The sequence below is a fragment of the Camponotus floridanus genome, unplaced genomic scaffold, assembly GCF_003227725.1.
Source record: "Camponotus floridanus strain SB8 unplaced genomic scaffold, Cflo_v7.5 scaffold6, whole genome shotgun sequence".
Taxonomy (NCBI): Eukaryota; Metazoa; Arthropoda; class Insecta; order Hymenoptera; family Formicidae; genus Camponotus; species Camponotus floridanus.
In genome coordinates, this window is record NW_020229769.1 from 4,392,479 (window position 1) to 4,413,780 (window position 21,302).

At 38.4% G+C, this 21,302-nt stretch overlaps 1 protein-coding gene across 1 annotated transcript; it reads left to right on the forward strand.

The window, feature by feature from the left end:
• Positions 1–2,255: 2,255 nt before the first annotated feature.
• On the forward strand, positions 2,256–5,333 carry LOC105250062 (forkhead box protein D3). The gene is made up of 2 exons (XM_011255942.3): positions 2,256–3,143; positions 3,264–5,333. Exon 2 carries the CDS (start codon positions 3,571–3,573, stop codon positions 4,684–4,686), a length of 1,116 nt encoding a protein of 371 aa, XP_011254244.2. The 5' UTR covers positions 2,256–3,143; positions 3,264–3,570; the 3' UTR covers positions 4,687–5,333.
• The last annotated feature ends 15,969 nt before the right edge of the window (positions 5,334–21,302 follow it).

The following is a 21,302-nucleotide window of genomic DNA, read 5'->3' on the forward strand; positions in this document are numbered from 1 at the left end:
CATGGGTCGTGAGAGTTCAGAGATAGAACGGCACACAATGCAACGACGCGGCATTAACATTAACGCGAGCGATATTGAAATCCGGAGAGCGAAGAGCGTTACAACACAAAGAAGCGGAAGCACAGTTGAGCGGGGGAGTGACTGCAGTTGGCGAAGAGTTTTACCCCGCGCGCGTACGTGGAGTAAGTGCAATAATACCAGATTATTTGCACCGCAAAGCCATGCGTACGGGTAAACACAATATTCGCTCTCGGCTCGGCTCTGTGAACCGATAGTGCGCCCAGGTAGACTCGCATCCGGATCCTATATCGCGGTTCCACTCCCTATCTCTCTCTCTATCTCTCCGTCTCTCTTGCTCTCCCATTCTCTTCTCACCGGCTTCTCACTTCCTCTCACTTGTACACCAGGCGTCATAAATGTCACATTTACTCTGGATACATTTTTCAGAAATATTTTTCGAAGAAACGCATCGGCTCTAGATATTTTTTCATTCCTTCATGCAAATTATATTATTGAAAAATAAAAAGGTAAGAAATATATTCAGTATTGTTTTTGTGCATATTTTCATAATAGATTTACTAACACATTTCCCAACAAGTCTTCCAACAAGTTTACATAATAGATTTCACAATAAGTTATAATTGATCAATAATTATCAAGATAAATTTAATTTCGTGTTGAGATAAGTTGTATCGGATTGCTTAAAATTGAATTAAGTTCAATGATTTTATTAACGATTTAGATTATTTGATATAAGATCACATAGCTATCTTCTTTCTTCTATATAAGATGTGTAAATTATATAAAATACATTTAAATTAACATTAACTATATTAAAAGTTAATTATATATACGTATATAATTTTTAATATAGACAATTATTGTAGATTGTTACGATTTGTGTGTTTGTGGTAGATCTAAAATCAAAGTATTTATGAATCCCAGTGTACATCCGCGTCTCTCACTCCTAACAACCCTTTCTCTCTCTCTCCCCCCCTTCTCTCTCTCTCTCTCTCTATGTACCGCTCTGGCGTAATACAGATTCTATTTGAGCTGCCTCAGGGAAGTTAACTTGTGATGCGTGCAGCTCGTCTCGCTCTGTTGGCGATTCTACGGATCTAGTCGTTGGTTGATTGCAACACTTCTACGATGAAAATGCGACGCGTTAATTTAACATGGTTATTTCCTTAACCCTTACGCTACATATCTTGTGTCAAATTACTTTCTTCAGGAATTTTCAAACCAAATAAAAAATGCGTCGTTGCAAAAATGGAACTCGAGGCGACAAAAGTTCGGATTTTTAATTACATAATTTTTATATAAATTTGAACAAGAATTTTTGTCTCAAAAGTTCAGAACATTTCTTAGAGATAGATTCCTTTCCATAGATTTTTTTCTTATAATAAGTAATCTGAAATTTAACTTGAAAGTATTTCTTTTGAATTGTATTATCTCTCTCTCTCTCAAATAAAGTATCAAAATAAAATTTGTGCAGAACCTATAAAGTCTCATACAGTATTTAATATAAAAGAATATTAATAAATTCAAATAAAATCATCATTATTGTTATTACTGGTCAAATATGGACCACCTTCTAACGTTTTATGAAATATGTACGTTGACAGAGTAAAAAATAAAAAAAAATATGAGAATTAGGAAAATTAAATTAAATAAATATACATGACGAGATATTAAATTCCAGATGTTAAATTAAATTAAACGTTAAATTAAATTAAACATAATTGCGGGAGGAAAAATTAATGCTGCAATTTTAATGCGCCGTTTGCAAAAAGCTCGCGCTAGAAAATTAGTGTCCGCGGCGAGAAAGCAATCGCTCTCGACGAAGACCTCGCTCGCGTCGACCGTTCGTAGATCAGCGGAGCTGGCGCTCCATCTTCATCGCGCCGCTCAAAGCAAATCAGCCTTCGGAGTGTTACAATTTTGTTCTCCCGCCCTCTTCAACCCCCACTTTGAAAGTCCCTTTAACTATCCCGCTATTTTCCTAACTCTCGTCCTAACCCCCTCCGGGGGCTTTCTCTCCCCGTCACCACGTCACTCCTCCACCCCTGTACTCCTCGCAGGGTGGAAACACGTCGGCCGAGCAGCGAAGTGGGGTGATTTCGTCTGACGGAGTGCGTGCCAGGGTAGGGGTTGAAACGCCCGCCCATTGGTCCGCCCACGCAGGACCAAAGCGGCCGCTTCAAATCAATTCGAGCCTCGATTTCACCCCGTAGACGATTCTACGCTCGCGATCGTGCACCCTTCGTCATCCGCGAGCTGACGTCCGATTCCGGCTCGATTTTAACCTCAAAAGAAGCGCGTCAACGTCCGAAGGAGCTTACAATGCTTCCTGAAAACGTCGCGAACGATTTCGCGCGTGAGCCCTTCATGTACTCTTGACTCAAGTTCCGGAAGGCGATTCAATTTCAATCGAGATCATCAGATTAATAAAGAAAAAGGGTCGATCAGTCTCGTGATTGCGAAATTATTTTATAGCGAGTGACCTGGTGAAAAGGATTCGATTAATGAAGTTCGTTCGGTTAAACGCTGGCGAAAGGTGCACACTATGGAACGTATTCTTGTAGACGGATCGCGAGAGACATTCTTGTCGAATGCCCGACGTGTGAGTTGCAGTTTGAGGCCGCGAATCGGATAGAAGTAAGACAAAGAAGCAAAGCGAAGCGAAAAAGTTCCGTTATCGTTGTGAAAACAAACTATTAGCCTAAGATAGCACTCGTCAAGCGCAGGATAGAGTGACGAATAGAATGCAACAGTCTGAAATATATCGCAACAGAAGTCGCTTGCGTGTTTTTCCGACAGACGGTCCGCGGAAAAACTGCAAGAAGTGCACTACATGAAGATACAATCGTAGCTTTCTATTGGTTATATAGTTGATTGCGATGTGGAGCAAGTTTTCTTATATAAGGATCTGACTGAAAGACTAAAGTTTGTACTTTGTGGCTGAAATTTTTCATGGAAATTGCTGCAGAAATTGTAACAATTGTTTGTACCAAAGAAATTTTGTGATTAACAACGTGTGGGACTCTTGTTATATTTCGGCAGTCAAGGTTCTCTTCCGAGAGATTACGTTAGACAAGAATTGCTACAATTATACTATGATTCTTGTTGAAAGAGGACGCGTTGTAAGTGAAACATTTCATATATCAGACCTGGTATAATTAGCCTGAAATTTATGATACAACTTTTTTCATAAGCAGAACTTTCCTTAACGAAAAGACTGCTATCAATTGAAACATTTTCAGAGATTCCATGTGACAAAAGTGCTAAATACAGAAAATACCCTGATAAGATTGTCTTCGAAAATCAGGAAAGGATCTCGACTTAGACATTTTATAGAAAAAAGTCACTTCAAAGAACTCTCGTCGGATTGTTTTTGTCGACAAAAATTTGAAAGCTTCCACCAAGAAAATAAGAAAAAAATTTGATATATTTTATACGATAACGATTTGAAGAACGGAGGATGCTAGCGAGAGGCGATCTCAAGGAACCGGTCGCAGGATCGACGACGAAATAGGAGCACGTCCTAACGCTAATGAGGCGGCGATCACGATGGAGCCACGTGCGATGATGATGTCGAACCTGTCATGCGACGGCTGCGCGGATAGCGACCGGGACTCGGACAGCAGCAGCATGATCGTGGACCCGGTGAGTCTCGACAAGAACGATCTGTCGCCGCCGTCGCAGACGTCATCGAGCCCGGTGATACCGAGCTGCTCGCCGATACCGATGCCGACCTCGGCGCCGTCGAGCGGCAGGAATCGAGGCGGTGGCAGCGGTGGCGGCGGCAGCGGGGGACGTTCCAAGAAGACGTACTCGATGATGTCGGCGTCGAGTCAGTCGGGAAAGTCCAGCTCGGGTCAATCCTCCAGCTACAGCCCCGATAAGATGTCATCGTCCTTGATAAAACCACCCTATTCGTACATCGCTCTGATCACCATGGCGATCCTGCAATCGCCGCAGAAGAAGCTGACGCTGAGCGGCATCTGCGAATTCATCATGTCTCGCTTCCCCTATTATCACGACAAGTTTCCCGCCTGGCAGAACTCCATCAGGCACAACCTGTCGCTCAACGATTGTTTCATCAAGATTCCGCGCGAGCCGGGCAATCCGGGAAAGGGCAACTATTGGACCTTGGACCCGCTGGCGGAGGACATGTTCGACAACGGTAGCTTCCTGAGACGCAGGAAGCGGTACAAGAGGCCGCCCCCGCACTACGTCCTCCGGGATCGCGCGATAATGGCTACCTTCGCCATCTGCGGCGATCGGGGACCTTGTCCCGGTGGCGGTGGCGGTCATCCGAACGCCCTGACTTATCCCGGTGCCGCTTATTTATCGCCGCCACCAGGCTTGCCGCTGCTGGACTTCTCCCCGTCGACCTTGGAGGCGTTGAAGCTCGGCGGTTTCCTGGAACCGCCGCCGCCGCTCTACAAACCCGTTCCCATCACGGCACCGCCGATCAGGCAGATCGATCCGACCCCGGCCAGGATCACGACGCTGCCGGCCAGCCACACGACGAGCGTCGACAAGAAGCGCAACTTCAGCATCGATGCGCTCATCGGTAAACAGGCGGCCAACGACCAGAATTGCGGCGCGCTGTTGGATCTCAGCCCGTCGGAGCATCGAGAGATCAGAAGCCAGGCCTCCGCCTTCTCGCCCCTCGTCTAGGATCCCTAGCGATCCTCTTTCTTCATTGCAAATAGTGACTTTCCTAGCGATGGCGTAATTGAGCGCGGATGCGCTTTAAACATGCGTCCTTAAAAAGAATTGATAACTATCACCGAATGAAAAGTCCGCCTTTTTAATTGTCAACAATTAAAGTCCAAGAGCTTTCTTCCGATTTAGTTTCCGCCCCTCCTTGAAATAAAAAGTCGCACAAGAGAGATGGCATTCTCTCCTCTGGAGAAGACAAGTGATCGGACCGTAAAGTGGACACTGAACCTTATCGCGTTATCGAATAGTGACCATATCGAGATCACATTGGTGAACTGTGCGTCGCTCTCTGATCAGAGACTTAACTTTATCGGAGTATCTTCAAGAGATTCTCAAGAATGACCCCAAAGAATGTAATCGCTCCGCGATGGACAACTCGCTTCAAAAATGATGGTAATCGATATCAACGGATATTTTCTGATCGATGTCCAAAATAAAAGAAACATTTTAATTTTGTGATAGAGTATACGATATATTTGCAATTCCAAAATTATATTTCTCCGAGGTCTTCATTTTTTTAGAATCGAAACACAAGAGAAATCTTATTGATACAAAATCAGCATCTCCATAATATTCTACAAATAATAAGTTTTTCTTCAACTATTGTTTTGTTACATCATAATATATTCTTTTATATTTTTCATTTGATCAGGATTCATATATAGTGGAATACTCGTAATAGTTTCACATCTTACGAAATCTCCAAAAACGAAATATTTGTTCTGCATGTGTTAACCGTTTATTATTACGATAACATGAGTGATTGCAAGCGATAAGTAGGAACGTACGTGAAATTTCAAGCGTTATCTGTGTTATCTACAATTTTAATTTTTTATTCCGTGAGAGAAGAATGTCATACTTCGCGTAATCAAATCAATCCTGACATAAAATTCCAGATGGTCGTTTCTTATCGAGTAATCGAGAAATGCAGAAATTATAGGGAGACGTGAATTGATTTAATGAAGATGTATACCGAGGGATAATGGCGCATCCCGTATATATCGGCGCATCTTTGTAAAAAGGCGTAGTGCAATAGCGTAGCATTTTTGTTTAACATCCCGCGTTCGCTTTTCAAAACGACCGGTGGAAGTAGATAAATTTAAGATCTGAACCCTCTCATCTTTTGATAACAATATAACGCGATAATATAACCCGCGAATGGAATAATTAATACTTGAATTACTTCATTTGTGCGCACACAACTTTCGCGTAATATGATTACAGTCATTATAATCATATTAATTCGTAATAAAACGATACGTAAATTAATTACACAATTAATGTAAATCTCATCCACAAACAGAGAACTCGAACAATAACGTACTTCCACTTGTCGAACAAACGAGCTTTTGCGCGAACAAAGTTCGTTGCGCGAATAAATTGCCCGCGTACCCTCCGATTCCAGTTTCGTTGCCTAGAACTGTCGGTTAGGCGAACTTAGGCCGCTTTTATATGGTCGATTAATATCGGCATTGTAAATACGAGTCCCGAACAAATATATGCGCAGCACTTTGTTGTAGCGCGCGCGCGGGGAGCACCTTTCTTCGGTGGATTTAACGTAAAGCCGCCCGCCCTTCCCATTTTAGCCGTAAGCGGTCAAGTAGACGTTTGGTGTACATACAGAACGAATAGCGCGATCCGTATGTAATTGTGAATATCTATACGGCATTTTACGGTTAAATAAAGTTAAGGCACGTCTCGCGCGATAATAAAGAAAATACCCCCGTTTTAAAAAGGGAATATCTTCGATCATTTTTATCATTTCCGAGATATACATTTTGCGTTGTGATAAAAAAAATATCATGCAATTTACGCATATCCGTATTTTTGAAACTTAAAAAGGAATGAAAGATTATCGAATTTTTTTTTAATCGGGAGAAAATGGTGTGTTTTGGAAAATGTGACTTATGGAAAAAGTTCTCTAACGAAAGTTTGTTTTTAAAATTTTGAGAAAATCGAAATTACGAAGGCGCATGGTTAAATTTTGTTTCATATTAATAAAAACTTAATGAAATTTGAATTTTGTTAAAGTTGGATATTTCACGCATGACTGTCGAAACGTGTAAGATCGATTAGTGTACATTAACCCGATATTTATACTATATATGAAATGATATTATTTGACATTTGTTTAAAAATCACGACGCGAGCGTATGCAAAACTTTTGAAAATTAAAAAAAAAAAACTAATGATACACATGTATAATTTATGTTTGATAACGAAATTGAAAAAAATCTACCCGCAAATTCAGATTATTTTAACGTAAAAATAAGCAGGCCCGCTATCCCTACATTGCTACAACTAGTGTACGCAAAATGTGAAAATCTCGTAACGAGCGAGCTTTTAGCGAATTTTTCCACGGTGATATATTTTACTAACGTCATATATTTTTCAACTTGTTACGAGACATCACTTCGCGGTACATCACTTTGTTCCTAAGATTAAGCAGCGAAGTCAAGATATATGTTTAGTTATAGGCTACACATCCTATCGTTAAAAGAATCGTCTGTAGATCTTAGTAAGTATTGTATGTGTCAAAGTGATAGATTTATAATAATATGTATAATGATAAAAAAAACACAATAAAGTATCGTTAAGTATACGTGCATTTTCCTCAATTTCTCACCCGCTCCTTTTATTTTCCTTCTCTTACTCCTCATTAATGTAAGCTTCCAAATACGACGATATTCCATTCGCGATCAAATGATATAATTATAATTTTAGTTACTTTTACGTAATCGGGACAGAAACAAGGGCTGTATAAATATGCCGGATAAATTTGCCGATCACCCGAGAGAAACGAGCAATTTTCTTCATCGTGCTTCGACGGAAGGGGGAAGGATGTCGCGCGCGCGAGATAAAGCGATAACGGGGAAAGATGCGAGAGAAGTCGACGGAAGCGAGAGAGGGCGTACAAAGCAATATCTTGTTTACCCGCTTCTCTCGGAGCTGGCAATACGAAGCGGAAAAGAGAAGAGGGCGGCGGCGGCGAGGAGAATGAGTGGATTTTCATTGCAGTTTAATCCCTGTCCCCTCCCCCTCCCCCTCGCCCCCCCGCCTCGTTTCCCCCTCGTATATCCGAGTCGACGACGGTATTCTAAATGGCGATACGAAGGCAACTCTTGTCGCTTGGGGTGACGATATTACATTCCTCGATCGTGACGAAGATAACGGGCCGCCGCCGCATCTCGCGTCAATTCGAGCATCGCGCTTAAAACACGTTTCTTCTAATCTCTCCGTTTCTCTTTGCCACCTCCTGCTCGTTCTCTCTCTCTCTTTTTCTCTTTCCCTCCCTCTCTGTGTCTCTCCATTTGTTTTCCTTTTTATTCTTTTCACGCGTCTCCCGCGGGGAGGAAAATTTATGACACCTGATGAGACGCGCAAAAGCAACTATATTATTGTCTTTTACACACGATTCACGCAAGCATCCATACCTTGAATCAAGAATGATGAAATAATTTCGTGTACAGTGCTAATTAAAAACTTGATAAAAAGATTTAATTCAAATGGATATTTGAATTAAGTTAAATTAATTATTTTAATTAAAAACATGATAAAAAAATATGATTCAAATATATATTTGAAATATATAAGTTTTTAATTAGCATTTGACTTGAAATATATACGGGTAATTTTAAGGGAAATATATCTCCTGTCCCCGAAACGATTAGGTTAATTAATTTATCGATTAATTAAACGATTAGCTTAATTAACTGATAAACTCAAGAGCGATAAAATGAATTATCTTTCGTATCTTCGTATTATGCGTGATCGCGCTTTCTCGATATGGAAATAAAATCTGAAACTTTAGATTGATATTACATTTGTTGTATGATAAGACTATCAAACATGTTTGTGCTATTGGATAGACAACTTAGTTGGCAAATCATTGTTCGCAATTTTTTTCACATTGACGTCTTTTATATCTCCGTTATACAACAAGCGTAACATCTGACTCTTTAGAAAAGTAGTTGTGAGTGTGTGTATGTGTAAATTTATTATTAGAGTAGTCTTATGATGGAGATATCAATGTTGCAACTTGCAACATTCATTATGAAATCGTTATATTTACGAGTATTACGTTAGATCGCAAAGATTTACGATTACGTGTACATAAGATTTATACGTGCTCCGAATAACGATGATGCTACAATTTACAAAGGCAACTATTATTGCATTATCTCAAACACATAAGTAAACGTTGTATTGCAATGCAATAAAATAATTACGCATGAGATAAGAGCGCCGAGAAGTCCAGGGTCGAGAAGATAGAAAATTCATAGATACATAGGTGTATCGTAGGTAAACAGTGGCCAATAATTTAACATTGGAAAAGTTTAACGTAGCGCAATTTATCAAACAACAATCTTAAGCGCGTCATTTATAATAGTCACTTCAACGTCACTTTATCGCATATTCGTTGTGTGATCCATGTGATTGCAAAGTAATAAGGCAGAAATTATTTATTATTAATCAATTTCTCACTGTTCTTGCACTGTTAAGATTTAAATTTTAAATCATCAACATTTTTCATTAAAATAAAATTATGTTATCTGTAAAAATTTAATAAACATGAAAATAGAGAGAGAGAGAGAGAACATCTATGTGTATTATTTTAATTAAATTAAATACTATTTTAATATTATAAATAATGACAAAAACTGGATAAGTTTTTTGAAAAAAGAACACTAAATTAATTTCTAGAGATTAACTAATTGAATATATTTGAGAAAGAAAAATAGACAGAGAGAGAGAGAGATTCAATTTTTCGATCAATCAATAAATACTTTTAAGTTTATATTTTTACCTCAGTTCCAGAAATCTTACGAATTGCTTTACGAATATTTCTCTCCACTAACATATCCCTACTTGGATCTGATGATCGCGTAATATAATGTACACGATAAATAGTTGACGAAAAAAAACGAAGAGAGAGAGAGATACAAGCGTGTATCGTTGTCACGATCGTGGTTCTTCGCGCGTGCAACACCCCTTTAATCGTTCGCCAACTGTGTGTGCATTCGGAATGTAATATATCCTGGCGGCCACGTGCCGCTCACGTGCCGCTAAGTGTTTGTTTCGGTTTGCATTGTCACCACGGATACAAGGGCGCACCCGTGCCAAAGGCGTGTGCCGGCCCGTATTCACGGGAAATGGAAAAGAAGGAGGTGGTGGAGAGGGGGTAAGTGAGTCTCATCGCTCCCCCCCCCTCTCTTTCCTTTCATAACTCCTCGCTCGGGGGGTAAATAACGTGCCGGTGGTTGACAATTAGGAACGATGGGAACGAGGTTCATTATGCGAGAAGAGAGAAGACCCTCTGATCCGTCGAGCGTATCCGTGAAACGTGGAAATATTTTCGACCTGGTTGCGCCTGTTTCTCTCTCGATATCAATTGGGGGGGGCTCGACTCGAGTTTTTGCTCAGCTTATTGCGAGTTATTTCATTTTAAAGATTGCCGAGAGGTTTTTAACAACGATCGCGTGCGGAGAGGTAAAGTCACTTTTCGTTGCTCTATTTTAATTAACTGCAAAACAGTAGGATCTGTTAGGTCGATGGTAAACATCTTAGACATATAAGGATGTTGACAGCCTTAGTAGAAGCTAGTAATTATATTGAATCTTCATAAATACGGAAACTCTACGAACCGCGTAATGTTATATACGTATGTAGCAAATTTGTCGTAAACAAATTAAAGTTTCACTTTAACGTTCAATCAAAATTAACATATTTATTTTGATAAATATTTTGCAATTATATTGATAAACATAGTTTATCAATATATATTTTGCAATTATATTGATAGACATAGTTTGCAGCTATTTGAAAAGGCAGATAAAAAAATCATAATAAATACTTATTAATCGAAAAATATAAAAAATCAGTATCAGAACAGTACGAATAAAAATAACATGAAAGGAATGATAAAGGAAAAAAAATCTCGACAAGTCTAACTCTGCTATTATGCTGTCGAGAAGTTAGCAAAGCGGAAAAGCCAAAGAAACGCGCAAAAACACCCACGCTCGGTTTTGCCGCGGAAACTTAGCAATTACGCGCTAAAGAGAAATGATGGGAAGTCTTCTTCGGTGGCTCGTCAAGGGTAGCTATGGAGCAAAGAGAGCCTTAACGACGGACACACGTATACGCAGAACGGCAACATACGGTGGTGCTTCAACGCGATGTGGTATAGGGTGGTAATAAGTCGCCCGAAGATGGTGTACACAAGGGAGAAATCAGCTACTTCGCTTTTCGACTTCTCGAAGGAGAGAGACGTAGAGAGAGAGAGAGAGAGATGGGGAGAAAAAGAGAAGCATCAGGCAATGACCAATATTATGATAATTCGAGCCTCTCGCGTTTTATTCTGTCGCCCTCCTCGCGCTTCCCCTATCCATCCTCCTCCTCGTCACTTTCGTACGGAGGGCGAGAACCGGGTGAGTTCTCCACTCACCCCTCCTCTCGCGGAAGGGACCGGAAGCGGCAATGGCGGCAGCCATGTTTCGGAGGCGCGGGCGTGGCCTTCCGGTTGCCCGGGGCAACCGGTGTTATCCGGATATCGACCTGGGTGCGACGAGAAGGGTGGCTAGGCTTCTGTCCGGGAGGGAAAATGTTATCACTGCTTTGTGGTGGCTAAGATAGCAACCCGCCCTACCCCGCCGCTCCTGCGAGTCTCTCTCCTTCTCCTCCTCATCTTCTCCTCTCCCTCGTCGTCCTGCCCTCGTTGTCCTCATCCTCCCTCCGCTCGCTCGGCCTCCTTGTCTCTCCTACGCACGATCCTCCGCGTCGGACGTTCGTGCGGGTTGGCAGTCGCAGGATCTATCCCGTGCTGGTATATCCTTGGAATGTACAGACACCACAGATGGCCCCGATGATCATACGTGCATGTGTACATACATGCGTGCACGCGTTTCGCTCATAAATCGTATTAGGTTCTTGCGCCTTACGAGTTTTCGCACGAATATGTCATAGGAAGAATTTCAGAGAGATTAGATTGACGATTTTGCGGATAATATTTTCCGATAATATTGTCCAAATCGCGCGATCAACATTCCTTGAAAAATTGTGTTGAAAAAGTAGATTCGAAAATGCTTGAAATACGCGACAACTTTCTCAAAGAATTATGCGATTCAGAAAACTTTTGGTCGACAATTATTGAACGACATAATTGCGTTAATATAATTAGAAAAATCTTGAAATGAAAAAAAATAGAATTGAGAAAGCTAAAAGGATAATTATTGCGAAGATGCATCATTGTTTTTAGTAATTTTATAATATTATAATAATATTTATTGTGACAATATTTCTTTAGAATTTTATTACGTATCTAATAACTCAAACTAATTTTGCGCGAAAACATTGTTTTTTTTTTTTCAGTCGTGATCGTTCGAGTATATCTTAAAAGCATACCATTTGAAGAGAAAAATTGGAATATGGCGTCGCAATTCGAATACGGCGTAGCATTATAAACGTTTGCTCGACGCGAAATTACAGGGACCTTGAGATGATTAAGGGGTGAAATCCTGTCGCGCTATCCTAGCGTAAGAAGGACATCGTGTACCATAGAGCTATCATCGTGTCCTGGCGTACTATGGAATTCTGAGAATGTGTGCGAGCCAAGGATGATATTAGATTCTTGGACAAAGTTTTCGCATGGTCGAGGTCTCGAGAGCAGCTGCCGGAGACTGCTCGTCCCTGAGCAAGGACGCATGTTATCCTTCGGCATTGATTTCTTCCCAGCTTTTTCGCCCTACCGTTGCTGCGGCGACAAAGAGCTGAAAAATTTTATTCGAGCGTGGCCCCGCTTAATCTCTTCGCGTATCTCTTAATTAATTTAATATTGCGACACATGTTTTAATATGTCGCTTATTAAAATTCTCTTCATAAAAACTGTTTCAAATATATTCTATAAAAATATCAGTTGCCGTAGTGTCTTAAATAAAGATTCTAAATGTTCTCTATAAAAATATTTTGTACGTTATATTACTATACGTATATAGGATGTTTCGCATTTTTGCTCCATTTTTCTTTGATAAACTTTTCTCTTTAATAAACTTTTTAAGCAACTTTTAGGATCTATTTTCCTCTAATGAAAATATTAATAATTTGAGAGACATTATATCGAAAAAATCATTTATCTCGTCCATATATTATATTAATATATTCCAAGAAAATATCACTTATCGCGGAAATACATTTGAAGCATGGAAACGAGAGCATGAGAAAAATTTGCATACATTTATTCTAAAAGAAAAATTTTGAAGAGGAAAAATTATCTGAGAAGATTGAAAAAGATTCATCGCGGCATAAGACGAGAGATGAGAAACGTATATTGGGAGAGGGAGTACGATATTTATAATGTATAGCATCCTTGGGAAAGTTCAGGCATGTGTCTCAAAACTTTTGGCCGCTTTCGCACCAATATCGAAGTGGTTTCCGCAAGTAGAATAAAAGTATACGAATATATCAAATGTGCCGACGTACATACACGCGATTGAAATACAGGAAAAAGGACGCAGGATTCGATATTTCCTTCTTATTTTTCAGCAAGTTTATGGTGCTAAAAAAACTTTTGTCTCGCACTTTTTTTACGGAAAGTCGATATTTTCTTTAATTGTAAAATGCCGAGATTCTATAAATTAATTTTTCCAATTAAAATTCCTTGATGCAGCATCTGGAAAAATATTATTTGGAGCATCGGTCATAGTTTAATGGACGACTCTCGTCACGCGATCAGTATGCGTAACCATGTATTTACAAATTTAATTTCACTGGAAATAATCATGGTACGAGGTGTGGTCCATCCGATATCACATTCGAACGAGCAGCCTCGCTTATTCGGACGCGTCTGGATGAGCGTAAACAGACAGAGAACGAATCCACGCAGTATAAGGTCGGTCGCGAAATCCCCGTGGGAACAGACACTTGGCTTTGCGTTTAAGGACGCACGATCATACGCATGTACATACAGACGCGCAGTTTAATGCACTGTTTGCTGTTTGCACTTTGTACTAATGGCCGAGCTTAGCGAGATTTAAATTTCTCGGTGAGCGAGCCAGGGAGGTGTGCTCCCCCGGGGCAAAGGAACCATGGAACGATTTAAACTTCTCGGTCCCCTCGAGTAATAATTCGGCCGAGTTATACAGCCCGCGGGACGCGACAGTTTAATTCTTCCTTATCCGCGCCGTTCTTCTTATTATTAGTTAATAGCCACGTCATTTATGAGCGGATAAGTTTGCACCTCCCGATGGGGCTGCGAAAGATTTGCAAATTTCTTGGAGAATTACCTGTCGTCGCGAGGCTTATCGCTAATACACGAAAAAAAGACACATGACAATGCACGAGCATATTTAATTTCAATTCTGATTAAAATAAAAGTGTTATTTAAATTTAGAATTTTAGATTTGAGGTGTAATTGAAATAAATAAACAAATAATAGATATAAATATATAAATGGTTAAAGAGATTTGGAAAATAAAAAGTTGTCTACATTTTATATTATCTTCATCAGAATTGATTTGCGTATTTAATTGTATATCTCTATTTCTACGAATAATATATTTCATGCTCCTGAAATCGATATATAAAGAGCTTATTTCACAATTTATATCTTTTGAAAGATAGAAATGTGCATGTGAATAAGCTTATTTCTATTTTTTAAATATGAATGTATATTTTAATTCTATAATTTGAGTAATAAAACATCCAAAAAATGGATTCTACGCTTTGAATGTGTGCTTTATAGTTTGGATTATGTGTGGACTTATAGTTTCTACAAATGCAAATTTAAGGTTGAAAAAGTAAGCTTTTCATGGATAGAATCGTGGCTCGTTTAAAGTGGGGTCTTTATCGGTAATACTTGTAATTCGAGTGAAATAACGTATGCCAAGATTTTCGACGAGGTTTCGGCGAGTTCGCGTCAAGCGGACTCGCAGCAGTGATTCGTGCGCGTCGCCAAAGGCCGAAGGACGCCCCTACAGGGTGCAGGGCTGCTGAACACGATACGAGGGGTGCTCGGTCGAGTGTACGTCGACGCGGAGCCGTAATTGTTTTACTCCCGTAACGCTCCAACGAGAGAGAGAGAGGGAGGAAGAGAAAGAACTCTCTTCCTCTCTCTCTCTCTCTCTCCCTCAATCTATTTCATCCGCATCCCCGTAGCCACTCTCGTTTCATCCCGACACGACACCACCCGCAGCGTGCCTATCATGCGCCACTAATGCCTAACAGGTTAACGTCTCGCATGATTATTCTATTGCCCCACGTGCTTTTGCCCCCGCTCACGCTAATTCGAGCGGCTTTAACCGTAATATTTTGCGTCCCAAAGCTGAAGCGATTTTCCCGCAGCTTTTCCCATCTCACGCGGAAATGATCTACGATCGACGATTACAATGAATTTCATTGATCGATGTAATTTTAATTAATTTTTTGTAGAGTGTATTATTTTTTATTTTATTTTATTTTATTTTTTATTTTTTATTGCAATATATAAGGAAGATAAGGAAATATTGTATTGCAATTTCTTTTGCAAAAACGATAATTACATTATTCTATTTTGTTTGTTGTCTCTACATTATTCTTTACATGATTTATATTAATTAAAAATGTCCGTTTATAGATTTTTCGCTTCATTATCTTTCTTTAAAAAAAAAATTTTGCCACGATATGGCCGACCAAATTAAATTCGATGTGAAATTTAATCACAGCTTTCGGATGATTAAAATTTACACGCATACATCTGTATGCGGCGCGCTCGATTATCTGCGCTAAAATTGTGAAAAATTATTGCTTAACTCCGCGATAAATTGTTTGCATTAAATTAACAAATATACACTGCAAATACGCGCGCGGAACGCACAAAAGCGGCGATGCATTCGGCAGCCACGTTAAATTAAAAAATATATATCATTAAATTACAAATATATCATGTCTCGGATATTATGTGCATGAGATTCGCGCACGGGCGTTTTTTTTTTATTAAATTGCACACAATCTGTTTGCATCGGTGAAATCGCACCGTTTCGTCTCTTACCGGATTTTTCAGCGACCATTATTCAACGTGCGATTATCGATCGCACGTTTCAATATGCGATGAGAGAAATTTTCGGAAAAACACATCAGATATCAAATATTAATTTAATCTATGTTAAATTCTCTTGCAAAACTCTCTAATTTCACATAGATTTTATAGAAATAATGTTCAAAGGTGACACTAAAAAATATATTTTCATACGAGTGACGCGATAATAAAAAATGTAATACTAAAAAAATCATCGACGGCTTGTAATATTTTAAAAAGCATTCACATTCAATTTATCAAAGAATACATGAAAAAATTTTTATAGAAATATTTAGCATGTGCATATAAAGTATTAATAAAATTCATTAATAGTGCTTGTATATTTGAATTATTAAGATATTAATAAACTAATGTAAATTTGATAATTTTATCTGTCTTGAGAAGAATCTTTCGAAATTTCTCACCGTAAAGTGAAATTATTTGCACACAATACTATAACAGATGAGCCTAAAGACTCATCGATTGATTCGGAAATCACAATAGCGCGTTCGCCGACGGCGCCGACGAATCCGTCAAACGATCGGACACATCGGAGCAAATTTCGACATTCGAACTTACTTCCGTTAGATCGGCATAGGATCCGATGTCTGCTACGTTGACATAACATCGAATGCTTATCGAGCAATCGAGCACGATATGCTCTCTGTACACTCGCGTTCCCCGATCAATGCACCGAACGTTCCATCGGATGGCAATTGCATCCAGACATTTCGCAAGCTAGCCGACCGCTCTAGCGTTATTATAATCGGGCTCCGTTCGTTTAAAAACAGCATCATTTCGCATCGAAGTTGTTTTTCTGTGCCTGAGGAATCGAATCGCCGCGAATTATGATCCTGTCATGTTAAATGATAAGAAATAAAAAATTCACTACGATTTTATTATAAGATGTAAAGAGAAGACTGATCAAGAATTTAAGTATTCAGTTTAATATTGAAAATGCTGACAATCTAGAAATTACGAAGAATAAATTTAAGAGAAAATAATATAATAAATAAAATAATATAATAAATAATGAATAATAAATATATAAAAGAGAAAATTTAAAAAAAAATATAATTCAAATAAATGATTTGCAATTACTGTCTTACTACATAGTTAAATTGTAAATGTGTATATAAAACTTATGGAATTGTATAATATATATTACTTTACTCCCCCAATTTACATTTATTTAGCTCTGTGAACATTCGTGCTTCTCACTTTTACTTTTTAGCAGATTAAAATTATATTGCACAGATTATATATAATTCTAATATATATATGAAACATATTAATTTAAAAAAGAGATAATTCTCTTAAAGAATTAAGATGCATACAAAGACGGATAAATTTAGAACGAGTAATGTTTAATGATATTGCGCGCATAAATGATTTTCCATATTTTGTTATTCCATTTGTCGCTTCTGTGATGGAACGCTTTGTGATTATTTCATCGCGATTATAATCGCGCGAAAAGCAGAAACGGAGAAATAAAATAGCGCCGCGGAACGCGCGTATAACGCGAGGTTATTGATTTCTTTGGCCGCTTTTTACCATACGCGCTTGTCGCGTTTAATCCCGTATAAAATACTTGGTGTTCCCCGGGGCGCTCTTCACCAGTTTAAAACTGCATTCGCATTTAATTCGAACAACCGGTAACCGGAAAATGGCGCGGCAGCGTGCAGTCTGTCGGAAAATCGAAGTAGAAAACTTCGCAATTAGTCCGGCTACCTCTTTGCTACCCCGTCGTCTTCAATGGCAGCCGAAGTAATTAAACGTCGACCAATTAAACTCCTCATAACATTTTTGTAAAGTTCCGTTCGTCCGTACGGCCCGCAAATGACGAGCGAAAATGTGACGGATTGTTATTACGACTATGCGAAAGCCTGCTGAAAACAGATACAATCGCTAAAATATAGAGAATATTTGGAAAATAAAATATCAATACCTTCTCATTGTTAAAATTTATATTAAATTTGTAAATATATAATATGTTATGAATGCACGAAAAATACAAAAAAATAAAATGCATAGTTATTTTAACATTTATCTTTATCAAATCTTATACAAGAAGTACAACGTATTAATAGCTTTTTTATTATCATATAATTTTTATTATCATATTATCATGTAAAAAAATATTAAAAGAAATATTTTTATATTTGCATATATATAATTTAGAAAATTTTATTTGATTTTTATAAAAGATTTTTATAAATCACTTATAAGAAAATAAAGATTCGATTAAAGGTATTTTGATGGTACACTACGGCCAAATATGATATATCAATTGATCCGCAGCCGTCGTGTAGTGCGAAAAATACTATTGCATCACTAGAGAACGTGTTGGAGCCAATCGAAAAGCGGATACGCGGCTGCAAACGAAATTATGCGATGAAACTATGATACGCCCGGCTCGATCGCAACCGGCTGTTTAAAGTTCATAACCAGCTCGACAGTTTATCAGCCGCGGACCGTAAATCCGATTACAAGAACAGATTTATTTTGACTGGCGCACGTGACCCAACAAAAACGCAGGCCGGCTCTTAATCCACTTTCGGCGTGAATTGAAACGCCGCACCTGCTCACGACAACAGATGCGTTTACCGCGACAGATTATCATTCATTCATAAGGAAAGAGAGAGAGAGAGATTCTTCTCCTGTGTATGAGACCTGTCACGTGCTACGAAATCATTTTATTACTTTTCATAATGTATTCGAACGCACGCATTTTCGAGGCAACCCTCCCGGCTTCGATTAAAATGAATTTTTTAAGTCGAGTTTCGGCTTTTCGAGCGATATATTTTTTAAATTTTGCGTTATCAATAATTTTTATAAATAATTAAATTGATCTAAAAAGTGTAATATATACGTATAATATTAGTATTTTTATTATTGCTGAATAGTGTAAATTTTTTAATAAGATTTAAATTTTGCTCTCATCAAACATTATTAAAATGGAGTTAAGAGTTTGCAATTTATATTAATTTCTACATCAAATTATCTTTGACACAATCAATTAATAACAATGCTTAATATGCGAATTAAATGTACGTCACACTTTATCCCAAATATTTCTCACGAGTCAAAGGAGTTAATAAATGATACATTTAGTAATATTACTTCGTAGTTTGAAAAATAGTTCGATATTGGCATCGAATCAACAGACAGGCGTTTCTATTACCCGGTCGCATGGAACTATTTACTTCTAATAACCGTTCTCTGAGGCAATAATTGCGATCCCGATGAAATGGCACAGCGACGGCCACTGTGAATCGGGTTCCGATCCCTCAGTGATGCACGACGATCCCGCAAACAAATCGATCGTCGCGCCCCACAGTTTTACGATCTAATGCCGGCCGTAATTTATAGCGATCTATCCCGTCACCGCGTACTCGCTGGACGAGAAGGGTCGTCCTTTAATGGTTATGTCGTTGGTCGCGCCGAGAGTCATTTATTTCAAAGTGATCCCCGGGTATATCAAGGAAGCTAAGCCGAGCTCATAAGCCACCGCACGCGAGGATACAATGCTGCCGTCGTCTCGAATCATTCATAAATATCCGAGGATATGTGGATGAATCTGTTTATCCGATCTGTCACCGCTGCAAATTGTGGATTCAACCCTTATTCTTAATCCATATTTAGCATCCATCTGATATGGAATGTTATTTTTTTTTTTGTTCAAAGAATGCGAAGAATTGCATCTTGCGCTGAGAAATATTTAATGTCAAATATGAGATATGAATAAACTTTATGATAAAAAAAAATAAAATTTGCCTCGCCTTCTTTGTGAAAGAGACTGAATTAATGCATGCAAAAAATTTTTATTAACAAGTAAATTTTAATTTTTATAATTTCTGAATTATAAGATAGCTTCATATAGCATTAAAATGAATATAATTACGATGATTTTGAAATCGTAATAAAATAAAAAAAATCTGAGAAAATTTAAAGCTTAATATAGCATTGTGTATTTTCCTTATTTATATATTTATATATTTAATTTATATTTAATAATTCAAAAATACACACATAAGACAAAGTTAGACACTAAATAAAAAAAAGTTTTCTTTCCAATAAAATTATACATCATTATGCAACATCAATAAGATGTGATTCATTAAAACGGTTATCAAAAACCTATTTTCCATAATTAAATAAATAAATAAAATGAGGGAATCACCAATATTGCAAAGAGAGAGAAAGCGAAAACTGTATTTATTAAATATCGTGAAAAAATATTTTCTTAGTACATTCAATAATTCCTATCTTGCTTTAGAGCAAGATACGAACGAATAATATATGTTTAACGGAAAATAGTAGCGCAAATCATAATAACTCGCTCAGAGAACAGCAAATACATTGAATAGTCGCGTCATGGAAGGCAATGTCATCTGCTTCGTTCCCCGCACTTCCTGCGTTCTTTCGCTCGTTCCTTTGTCCGCTCCTTCAACACGGTTCTTTTCCCTCCCGCCCCCTGATACAATCAACTTCAAGGGTGCACGAGAAACGAGGTAGCCATTTATCCGCTACCCTAGAAGTAACCAAGCGGAGAAAGTCCAAGAAAACTGAGTGTCCCGCCATTATCGCGACTTTTTCTTCGTCAGAATCGGAGGGAGATATTTTGATGCCTCACGAGCACGTTACTCTTGCACAGTCTCGTAGTAAGAGCGACAAAAATATTTACGAAGCTAATCAAATTTGAACGCAAAAAATTCCGAAAGAAATTAAGGCTCTTTCTCGTTGAAAAATTACGAAAAATAAAATAAATAATAAACTCTGCGCAATAGGTTTCTACAGCAATCGATTAAACGCAAGTGTATGAAATGCTCGAGAGAATTAAGAGGAAAATTAATATTTCTTCGATCAATCATCAGCTTATCAAGATTGTGGCAAAGCGAATATTGGCGAAGGTTTCGCGACGGTAGCCTCAACCGCGCGCATTCTAGACGTGTACGTAGCTTAACGCCCACAATATCAGGTTGCTGAGCGACCCACCGCCCTAGGAGGAAAATTTAATTTCAGCTGACAACATCCTGTTCCGCTGCACACCGCGTTCAGCATTCTACAAAATCGCATGCGAGACGCGATGGCTGCTTCAGGCGCGCCAGCCTTTTCTCGATGACAGCTCGTTTTCTCCGCACTAGATCCACCGATATCCTTCCCCGGCGGATTCTTGTGCGTCGCTATTTACTTCCGCAAATCCGAAGCGTATCCGGCGACGAAAATATATTTGCGACGAATTACAGAGCACCCTTACAAATTTGAACACGCATCGAGATTCAATATTGTATTTTAAATTTTATCTTTTTTTTGTCGATACTTTATTTTTCCTCTACTCTCTTTTGTGAATCGAAATTTTTTAAAGTTATAGAATAAAGTTATCAAAGAATAAAGTAAATATTTAATACACATTTTATTGATTATTGATGTTGACATGTTATTTATTGATATTATTTAAAAACGCGTCTACGAAATTTATTGCATTTCGAAACACAGAGATTTAATTTTGTATAGTTACAAT